Here is an 11,109-nt window from a genome sequence, read left to right as displayed (position 1 = left end):
CTGTTTTTTCATTTTTCTAATGACCAGCTCTAAGCATTGTCTCTAACAAAAAAATGAGTTGCTATTGTTTTGTTGCAGACAGTTGCATCTATAAAAAGGTTTGCCCATTTAACGGGGGCTCTTTTTTGGTTCAACCCTCTGCGTCAGATTTCCAGTTCTGTTGGAACCAGGCTCCTTATGCAATTGGTAAGAAAAACTTTGATTGTTTTTCTCTTCCCCTGCATAGACCCATCTGAACTATTCAATCCCATGTAAGCAAACTTGGTGGCTTACTGCTAGATGGCCATGAGTTATTTGAGTCTGATGAGCACTCAAAGTGTTCTTTTTCCTTTTTGTTCCCCTTTTGGGACTGTTGCCATCCACTGTGCCTTCCTGTTGAGAGCATGTGAGCATTTGAGAGCCATGAAATCCCAGTTTTCAGGACTTAGGAGTCTTCCAGTTATCATTTCCTTTCTGGCCCTTGCCTTCCTTTTCCTGTAATTCAAGAGCAAGATCTCCAGCCTTAAAAATACCACCTCACTTGTTGGAGAAGCACAGTACATTCCTCACCATTCTTATGTGTTTCAAAGCTTGAATATCTAGAATCACAGAAATGCAGGTACTTTGCCTGCCACTGAAACATCAGGGAGACAGTGGTGGTGCTTCCCTTGGGGGGGGGGTCAGGACCCACAGCTGGGCCTCTGCCCTGATGAGAGTCAGATCAGACCCAAGAATGTTCAAGTTAGTACTGTTTTCCCACAAGGACAAACATGTGATGTTAGATAAATGTTCTAGAGTCTTGAGATGAGAATAGAGGCTCCAATCCAGATAATGGAGGGACCAGTCAGGCTTCAATGACAGATGAGATATGGCAAAAAAAAAAAAAAAAAAGGAGGGGGGAGGGCTGAAAATCACTTTCAGGTTTTGAGCCCCAACACTGGAAGTCACTTGAGAAAGCTAGGCTAGAGGTATGGGTGTGGTAGAAGGTTACCCTGGGTAAAGGGAGTTCACCAAGAAATAGAGATTCCAAGGAAAGAGACAACAGAGGATAAGCTAGCGTGAAGGAGCATAGGAGCATGAAGTGCCCAGTGAAGAAGCCAAAGGTGAGGTCACAGAGCAACCAGGTCATGAGGCCTGGAAGTCAGTGTGAGGTAGAAATAATTTCAAGAAGTGGGGCCGACCTTTAACAAATAACAAACCCATCGACACCACGGCACCCTGTGAGGAAAAGGACACGGCCCCTGCGCAGGCCTACATGGCAGGAGGAGCACAGAAGAGGAGTGAACGTGTGACAGGGCATGAAAACCCAGTAAAGGTGGGGGTTTTGAGCACAGCGGTATGTGCCAGAGGGGAGTGTTGCCAAGCTGTGTTCTGGACAAGAAGGGGGAATGTCTCTCAGTACTTGGGCAGGTGAGCCTCCAGGAAACCAGGTGATGAGACTGGGGACAAGGGGAAACAGAGACAGGGCACACCTACTGGAAGCATGGCGACTAAGAGGTGGCTATCTCAGGAACGAGGCTCTCTCAGAGAACATGCCAAGGGAGGAGGAAGAGAAGCAGCCAGAGGAGTCAGGGAGATGGAAGTTTCCGGAGCAGGAAGGCCGCCTGTGGGAATGTCTGGCACCCCCAGAGCCTCCAGCCAGCGGGCTGGGAGCTGACGCACCCGTTGCCTGTTGCTTGCAGTGTGCGCATTCCCGTACCTGCTGGCCTTCACCACTGACTCCATGGAGATCCGCCTGGTGGTGAACGGGAACCTGGTCCACACAGCGGTCGTGCCACAGCTGCAGCTTGTGGCCTCCAGGGTGAGTGGAACGTATGAGGGGCTCAGGGAGGGTGCCCACGCTGGATCCTCACGTTAGGCCCCTTGTGCGCCAGACTGAGCGACAGCGCCCAGGACAGGCCCACCATCCAGTTTCTGTGTGTGGCCCCCTCAGCCTTCAAAACACCCCTTGGTTCTGTCAGAGTGTCATTCAGCGCCGGTAGTGGTTGTGAAGCTCTGGGCTGAAGGGAGAAATGTGCCATCAGCTTGGGTTAGGTCAGGGGTCCCTGCCGCACCAAGGGATGGCTCACTCACATCTAGAAAAGGAAGAGCTCATAATGTTGCTTTCTTCTTTGCTGTCTTCCATCCTCAGCTTGACTCTGTGGCCCCTGAAATATGGGTAACCAACTAATCCATGCCTAGAAATAGTTTGATCAAAACCAAGGGCCACGAGCACAAAGATTACTTCCCCAGGGGCCTTTGTCACTGGCACACAATGCAGGAGGTCTTGTCCTAGCCTCTCCCGTGTCAGCCCCACACAGTCTGCCCTGGCCCTGCCAGGCCTGACTGGTCCCCCTGCCCAGCCCCCACCTTGACATGCATCCCATCCTGGGGGGTGGCTGGCTGCCTATCTGTCTGCCTCTCCTACTACACTGACAGTTCTGGGAGTCGGGGACTGGCTCTCTTGCTAACACAGCACTAGTGGTGTGCTGGTAAAGATTTGACCCCCCAGCCCTGTAAGGGTGTGTGTATGTGTGTGTGTTGTGTGTCTGTGTGTGTGTGTACACATACATATATATGTATCTCAGTCAAAGACTTAGATGATAGAAAAATTAAAATGGCTTATGATTTGCAAATGATAAAATGTACAGAGTGTTTATCTTGAAATCCATTAGGCCAATTGGCTCTCACAGAATACATTTCGTTAAGTTTTGCTAACTGTGGTTACAGGTCTACCTTGATTTTATAGTTGGAAGTTGTATCTCAGTACATTAATTCTTTTTCCAATAAGATTATTGTCAGGAAATCTAATATGTGATCTACTATTAAACTATTTCTTACTCTCATACAAACTGGTCATTGAACCAAAACTTCTTTCAATTTTGACACTAGCCTCAACACACTTCTGCTTTCAATCTTCACTATTAGAAATTTTCTCCATCTAAAAAAAAAAAAAAAAAAGAAAAGAAATTTTCTCCATCACATTAAGACCAGACTGTCAACAAAACAACAAATAAAGCTCTGACTTGTGGCATCTGCCAGTTTCCATGGTGTCAGTAGTCCCTCTGTTAGGATACCCAGCTTCCAGGGTGAAAGCACTGATCACAGAGTCAGGAAGCTATGTGCAGTCTGGCCACTGTGTAGATGCTGTTGATGTAAATCACCTCAAGAGTATAGATAATGGTCAAAGAGCAAGGAATGGTCAAATTCTGTCATTTAGTACCTTTGCTTTCAGTGTTAATTCATTTAAGTTTAATAATGGCTGTGTTTAACCTGCAAAATCCCTGAAAATTGGTACTTTGTTTTGAATATTACTTATTTAAGTTTAATAATGGCTGTGTTTAACTTGCAAAATCCCTGAAAATCAAAAATCAGCACTCCCAAGTCAGTTACAAGCCAACTCCAGCACACCACTGCTGTTCCCACCGGAGCCTGCACAGAGTGCGTGTGCAAGAGTGTTTGCTGAACCAGTGAATGAATGGTCCATGAGCCCATCTGTAAGTGGACCCAACTAAATCCCAGATACTTTCCAGGCCTGACACTGTGGGTGTCTGAGGCTGCTGTTAGGCAAGTGTGCGCTGGGTTTGTGTCTGCAGAAAATGAGTGGGAAATGGCCTCTTTTCTATTATGAATCAACAAGCAGATAAGGGAAGTGTGGGGAACTGAATAGGCAGGAAAGGTCTGGGGTGGCAGTGCAGGGCTTTTGCTCTGGATACCACCCCCACCCCCACCCCCCCCACCCCACCCAGGCATGCTCCTGCACTGCGGGCCTGTAGCATGGAGGCCCGTAGCATGGAGCGGCTTGGCCAAGAATGGTTGCAGGCTTAGCAGTGGTGGTGGGAGGGCCATGGGTGCAGGGCCTCTCAGCCACACAGCTCCCTAATGCTTTCTCTTTCATTCCAGTCAGATATATACTTCACAGCAACCACTGCTGTGAACGAGATCTCGTCCGGAGGCAGCTCCAAGGGGGCCAGTGCCCACAATTCTCCTCAGACACCCCCGGGCCGAGATACTACAGTGTTTCCTTCTTCCCTGGGGGAAGGTGAAGTGCAATTTGTACTGTCTTATTGATAGATATTTCCAACCCATTCTGATTTCTCTAGCTCATTCTCAAATATCAACAAAGTCACTATTTAAAGCTATTAAAGAACAAAACCTTGCAATCTGAATGTATTGGTTGCATTCTTAAGAAACCTTGTGATAACAACAACAAAAATCCCATTATGAAAATAACTGTTTCCATGGAGAAAAAGGAGTTGAGGGCTAGAGATTCCAACTTGCCACAGCAAACATGTTTTTCCTTCAGGGATATTAATGATCGGTAGGTTTTATAGCCAAAAGGATGGAGTCCTGAAACCTATGGAGTACACTCGCTCTTACTCCATCTGGCTCTGCTCATGAATCCCAGAGGCCTTTGCTGCAGTTACCACTTTGCTCTGAGCACCACTCTTTTCCCAGCTGCTTACCATATCAGTCGTTTACTACTCATGTCCCTTGAGGCACAGGGCACCCCAAGCAGCTGCCTGCCCTCCAGTCTGCTCTCCTCTCCTGGGCAAGCAGAGCCAGTAGCAGGTGCATTTTTAGTCATGTGTCTGTGAAGACGATGCCCTTAAAGACCAAAGCCATCAGGCACCATCACTCTGTTGTTCCCAATGAGGTCCAGGAGTTCAACATGCCACACAAATCCTTCCCTTTGTGCTAACTGGGTGGAGGAACCAGAAATCACCCTCATGGTACATAGTAGACTTTTCTTAAAGTTCTCACGTTCTTTTCTCAATCACATGTCAGGTGAAACTCCGTCCAAAAATCTGTACAAGATTCCACTCAGAAACCTTGTGGGTAGAAGCATCGAACGACCTCTGAAGTCGCCTTTGGTCTCCAAGGCTGTCACGCCGCCTACATCCATCGGCCTGGGCATCGCCGCCATTCCTGTCACTCATTCCCTGTCCCTGTCCCGCATGGAGATTAAAGAAATAGCCAGCAGGACACGCAGAGAACTGCTGGGTAATGGCAATTTGGGTGTTTTCACTATTTTATAAATAGGCCAGCTGGTTTCATTGATAGATGTTAATCATCCTTGAAAATGATGAGTTAAAAAAGAAACTTTCCCTTTAGTAAGGAATTTATAAATACATTATAGTGCTGCTATACCAAAGAATCATATACAGCACACTTCCCACCTAGATGTGTCAGTCTATATTTATTGGTGTGGAAGGCTGCCCAAGCCAGTTAAGGGCAGGCAGGAAGGGCAGTTTGTAAAACTGTATATCTCATCTGACACAATTTCTTAAAATATAAGTATCTGTATATGTGGGATCTCCTAGAAAGTGTCTAAAAGTATTTACAACCTGCAGTTCTCAGATAACATGCTATCGTTGTGTATTCATAAGTTTAAATTTACCATATTTTTTATATTTGTGGTGCAGTTCAGTTATTGCTTCTCAAAGCCCAGAGACCATGGGGGCAGGTCTGTAAGGATGGCACAGATGTGAGATATTTGATATACCATCCTATCTTGGTAACACTGACGGGAGACCAGAGCAGAAAAGCACAAAGCACTATGATAGTCATGCAGAGGTGAGACTGTTAGAAAGACTTTTGTTCCGAGTTGTGAAAACAAAGTGAAGAAAAAGGAAGTGATGTGCTAAACCAGTACTGGCTTGAAACTTAATTGGGACCTGCACGGCCTGAAACTGCAAGGACAGTTCACCTTAGCGCATCCCTAGCCTGCAGTTGTGTTTCCTGACAACTGGGGCAGGGATGCAGGCCACCTGACAGGGCGAAGCCAGGCACTTTTAGAAGTCGGTGCCTTCCATTTGCTTTTAAAGTACGTCTGTTGCTATTTTCACCCAATATTCCCTATGAAAGCTTGATCTGCCAACTGCTGTTTCACAAACCACTGTGCTTTTTTGAAATTGAGCCTCAGAGTTAGACAATTATAGTTTCCAGTGGTGGGATCATAGGAGAATTTCTCTCCTCCTCTAGACCCTTCTTAGTTTCTTTCTCTCCGTCTTTCTTAAGATCTTTCCTTCTTGCAATATATATATTCTTTATGATCAGAAAAGTTGCCACCAACAAGAAAACCAATTATTTTTAAATATATACTTTATCAACCCTTCCAGACTCTGTTGCAATAACGTACCAATAGCCAACCAAGAAAAAAAAAAAAGGACATTTTCTGTCTCCACAGTGGTAATAACCCTCCGACCTGTGCTTCTCCCCTGTCATCCAGGCCTCTCTGATGAAGGTGGAACCCGGTCAGAAGGAGCACCAAAGCCCAAATCAAAAGCCCGGAAGCAATTAGAAGAAAGCCAAGGAGGCCCCAAGCCAGAGACAGCAAGATCAACTAGCAGTGACAGGTATAGGAAGCCAGCCCCAGCCATCCCTGCTCAGTGGTGGCCCTGTGGGTCACAGCACTGCCACAAGGCCCTTTCTGCTGACTGATGATGCCATGGGCAGACAGTCAGCATCTGGCTCCTCTCTGAGGACCCTTAGGCTAGCCCCAAGAGGGGCCCAGGCAAGGGGGTGACCTTGCTTACAATTCACCAAATGCTCATAAAAATACATTAATAAGTCTTTTCTTTTCCTTTTTTTGCTCCCCAGACTGACAGATTTTTTTTTTTTTTAAGATTTATTTGTTACTTTGAGAGAGGGAAGGGGAGAGCATAAGTGGAAGGGGCAGAAGGAGAAGGAGATAGAATCTCAAGCAGACTCTGTGCCGAGCACTGCAGGGCTCCATCTCACAACCCCAAGATCATGACCTGAGCCAAAACCAAGAGTTGAATGCTTAACTGACTACACTACCAAGGCACCCTGACAGAGATATTTTTAAATGGAAATGCTCAGTGGGCATTAAAGATAATAGGCCCTCTCTAATGCTTCTGGTGGGAATAAAAACAGGTACTGCCTTTCTGGAAGGCAGTTCAGTATCCCATGTCAATGACCATTTGTCAAATCCCCCTGATTTGTCCCCTAAGAGCCTCTGTGTCCCTCAAGCAACCTGCATGCTCCTGTATGGAGGGTAAGGGAGCCCATGTCCAGGCTCCATTCTCAGAGCACCTGGCACTGAGCTGGGTGTTGGGGATATGAAGATCACCCTCGGGGTGTCCACAGGCCGGTGGAGAGGCCAACAAGACCATTCTAGGAACTACAGCTTTCCCGGGTGGCAGGTGATACAGAGGAATGGGGAGTGCTGGCTGCCCCACACCTCCACACCTGGAGCGGGGAGGGTCTCAAACACCAGGAAAGGCTGAACCAAGTCTTGTAGACCCAGTAAGCAATAGCCTGGCCCATAGTGAGCAGCACACACAGATGCTTTAATCTAACAGATTGAGCTCCTACTGCATGACAAGTCATGCCCTCATGGACTTTACATTCTAGTGTGGAGACACAGACTATAAACTCGCAAACAGTTGAGCAAATTGAATCATTTCCAATAGTAACAAGTGCTGCAAGGAAATTTTTTAAAAAGTAAGTGATGGGATGGGGTGGGTAGTAGTTCTACGTTGGGAGGGGGTTGTCACGAGGGCTTCTCTGAGGAAATGCCATTGAGCCAAGCCTTGATTGAATTAGAAGGAATGAGAGGAACAGCAGGGCAAAGGCCCTGAGGCAGGCACAGCATGGCCCATCGACTGACCAAAGGCTACGCCAGGGGCTTTCACAGGCTACATGAGTATGAGTACTCGCTGAATGAATGAACTCCCTGAATGTGGTCACACTGGTTTTGTGGCTAGCAAGAGAGTGTCCTGAGTACAAGAGAAAATCAAGGGAGTGGAGTGGGCTGGGAGGAGGCAGAAGAGTGAGCAGAGCCAGATTGTGTGGCATGTGGTCCTGTGGGTAGGAGTTTCAGCCTTACCCTCAGGCCACAGGAGCCCCAACCCCCAAGGATTTTAGGCAGAAAGTGATATTATCCAGATTTGCCCTTTGGAAAAGTAAAAAACGCCTCAATCCTGTGTGTCACCACTGTTCTTTAAAACTCCCAACAGCCCATGAGGTAGAGCTGGGGTGACTCCTCATGTCCCTACCCCCCCCCAATCCCCAAATGGGTAGGGAGTGGCGGGAGACAGGCTTTATGAGCTCAGATGAACAGGAAACTACCTGACAGCAGGGGCCCAGGTCACTAATGCTCTCGAGGGATCCCTTAGGTGACTTTTCTCTTGTAGGATCACGTCAGGCTCCTTGGAAAGTCCTTCTGCTCCAGAAGCCAACCCCGAGGGGCGCTACCACTCGACAGGCTCTGACCAGGACCCTGTGGCCAACAGAGAAGGCAGTCCCGTGTGGGGCAGCAGCCCGTTTCAGCTCACAGCGTCCCTGGATGAAGACATTATTGACCTGAAGTAAACAGGGTCCAGATCGAGTTTGCCATCTTTAATTTTCTTATGGAGGTTTATACTCTTGAACCAGTTCTGACAGCATTTCTCAACACTGTGGCTTTCAGCCCACTCGTGATCTACTGGACCAAACCTTCCGCACACCTGGCCGGTTTGGGTCTCTCCAATGTCCGGTGCATCTTTCTTGACCTTTGTTTCTTTCTGTTCAGGAACCATCAGTCCCCTTGTAATAAAGGTGGTAGATTTCATTGAGGTTTTAGATTGAAACTTTGAATAAATCAAAAATGTTCATTCTTATGTACTGCAACCTTCTCTTATATTTTATATACTTAGATGGAAAAATTATTTTTTCATTACAGTTTTGATTTATGTCACATAATGTGTTTCTTTTATAAAGAAAAGCCATTGCTTTTTAAATTCATTATAAATAAGTTTTCTTTCTGCTCCGTTGGCCCCTGTCGCTGTTTCGGTTCACTAACATTAGAACCAGCTGTGTCCCCTGCCTGTAGACTTTTAAGAAGAGCTGAATGGTTAGTTCTTAGAAGCTCCTGCTCCCTCCTTGTGTCTCACAAAGAATAAGAAAGGGATAGGAATCTGTTAAGAGTCTTAAGATGATTCTGTTTGGTTTTGTCATTACTCTGAAAGCATATAGCCAGGCAACAGTCACTCCTTGCCGCCAAAATTATCATTCTCACATTCCCTTCTCACGCTCAGGTCTGCTTTGCTCTCTCACGTGAACCAAGTGAGTATCCTTCTCTTGTCATTACCTGCCTTCCATTGCTTCCTCCTCAGAGTGAGAAGAAAATGTGGGTTTGACCGAGTGCAAATGAAACTGTGCAACATCAGCCTCAGCCACAGGAGATCTAAGGAGGAAACCTAGTTCACTGACACTGTAAAAATTGTAATCAGTGTGAAGAAGGTCATTTACCTTTGGCTTTGGTCTGACAGATTCCATTTTATTAGCTCTCTTCTTGCCGATATTATCCACCAAAAGAAAATTTAAATCATTCCTTTGTGAAATCATCCCAGAGGGTTCTTCTGCAGGACTTCTCTGGAAGTGTAGAGCGCTGTGTTTGACATGATCTGGATCTGACAGATTTGACAGAAGTTGAAGTGGAGTAGAAGTTTGGGTCCTACCTCCTCGTGGACCTTACACACTGTGGGCAGAGCTCCCTCTGTGTCTGTTGCACAATTGCCTGTGTGGGTTTTTTTTTTTTTTTAAGATTTTATTTATTTATTCATGAGAGAGACAGAGAGAGAGGCAGAGACACAGGCAGAGGGAGAAGCAGGCTCCATGCAGGGAGCCTGATGTGGGACTCAATCCCGAATCTCCAGGATCACGCCCTGGGCTGAAGGCGGCGCTAAACCGCTGAGCCACCCAGGCTGCCCCTGTGTGGTGTTTGTGCAAGAAACAGCCCAACATACTGGATCCAGTGAAGCCTGCCTGGTTCCCTCCAGCAGATGGCAAGAGAGGAGAGTAATGCAGACGGTGGTTTCTAGGCATAGCCAGGTGTACCCTAGCTGTACTCAGCATTCCCATTCCTCCTCTGCGTTTCCTTCTGCCCCTTTCATCTATAGGGAGAAACACAAGACCCACTACATGCTGTATCTCATCCTCACGAAAAGTTCTGCAACTTAAGTTTTATTATCCTTGTTTTTCAAATAAGTAAACTGAGGCTTAGAAAGGAGCAGTGATTTGAAACTGTGAGTTCTCTGACCCCAGAGTTCTCTCTCCCTTGTCCACCATACAGAGTCAGGCTGAGAACCTTGTGTCAGTTGGATCTGACTGGTGTTTTTCATGTTAAACTAATTTGTAAGCTTTATGAGCTTGTCTGTGTGTTCTTTCTGTCATCCTTTTTTTCCCCTCTGAAGTTTCTTGCTTCCCAGCCTGGAATAGAAAAAGTAAGGGTGATCTAGAACATTCTTCCAAAGAGATTGGCAGCTTCAGAACTGCCCCAATGATTTGACAGGAGTCACTGATCTGAGGAGTGAATGTAGAAAGGGCAAGAGGTGGACCCTACTAATCATATCCATGGTGATTAGCTTATAAAAGGGGGATCAGAGGCTGCTCACAGCAATATCCGCTTACAAAGGCCAAGAAGTGAAGGCTGCACCCTTGGAAGGGAGACCACCAGGCCCAGGGCAGGAGTGGGTTTGTAAGGGCCTGTGGCTCAGAGGGCTGGTGCCAGCTAGGCTCACTGGAGCATCCTATCCACATAAGCCCTTCTGCATACCCCACTGGGAGTGAATGTAGAAAGGGCAAGAGGTGGACCCTACTAATCATATCCATGGTGATTAGCTTATAAAAGGGGGATCAGAGGCTGCTCACAGCAATATCCGCTTACAAAGGCCAAGAAGTGAAGGCTGCACCCTTGGAAGGGAGACCACCAGGCCCAGGGCAGGAGTGGGTTTGTAAGGGCCTGTGGCTCAGAAGGCTGGTGCCAGCTAGGCTCACTGGAGCATCCTATCCACATAAGCCCTTCTGCATACCCCACTGGCTGAATTACCCCACTGTGTAACTGTAGCAGTTTGCCCACGGAGTCTGAGGCATTCATCTGCTCTGCAAACACCAAGGGCCCACTGTGTGGAGGAAGAGGTCACCTCCAGAGGTCACATCCAGTAAGGGAGGGAGGGGAGTAAACAGGTGATCATGCAGCAGGGATAACCGCGGAGATAAGAATTTATAACCCAAGCACAAGATGCTGTGGACGCTTAGAGGGGCGGTTGCCTGTCTTTAAAGATAGTACAATCAGGAGGCTGCACTAGGTCAAACAACTTTCATAATCTTACCGGCAACCATTGGAGTGCTTCACATGCGCTT

At 47.1% G+C, this 11,109-nt stretch overlaps 1 protein-coding gene across 7 annotated transcripts in view; it reads left to right on the top strand.

Moving 5' to 3' along the window:
* GARNL3 (GTPase activating Rap/RanGAP domain like 3) overlaps window positions 1–8,589 on the top strand; it is a 146,765-nt gene extending 138,176 nt beyond the window's left edge. For all 7 annotated transcript variants that reach the window (XM_038549297.1, XM_038549295.1, XM_038549296.1 and 4 more), the window contains 6 exons: window positions 79–186; window positions 1,662–1,780; window positions 3,862–4,000; window positions 4,747–4,962; window positions 6,191–6,317; window positions 8,121–8,589. In XM_038549297.1, the coding sequence (XP_038405225.1) occupies window positions 79–186; window positions 1,662–1,780; window positions 3,862–4,000; window positions 4,747–4,962; window positions 6,191–6,317; window positions 8,121–8,298 (887 nt within the window). In that variant the 3' untranslated portion in view covers window positions 8,299–8,589. The remainder of the gene's footprint in view (window positions 1–78; window positions 187–1,661; window positions 1,781–3,861; window positions 4,001–4,746; window positions 4,963–6,190; window positions 6,318–8,120) is intronic.
* The last annotated feature ends 2,520 nt before the right edge of the window (window positions 8,590–11,109 follow it).

Source organism: Canis lupus, chromosome 9, assembly GCF_011100685.1.
Source record: "Canis lupus familiaris isolate Mischka breed German Shepherd chromosome 9, alternate assembly UU_Cfam_GSD_1.0, whole genome shotgun sequence".
Lineage (NCBI taxonomy): Eukaryota > Metazoa > Chordata > Mammalia > Carnivora > Canidae > Canis > Canis lupus.
The sequence above is the reverse complement of the archived record's forward strand: the minus strand, read 5'-3'. Positions and strand labels throughout refer to the sequence as shown.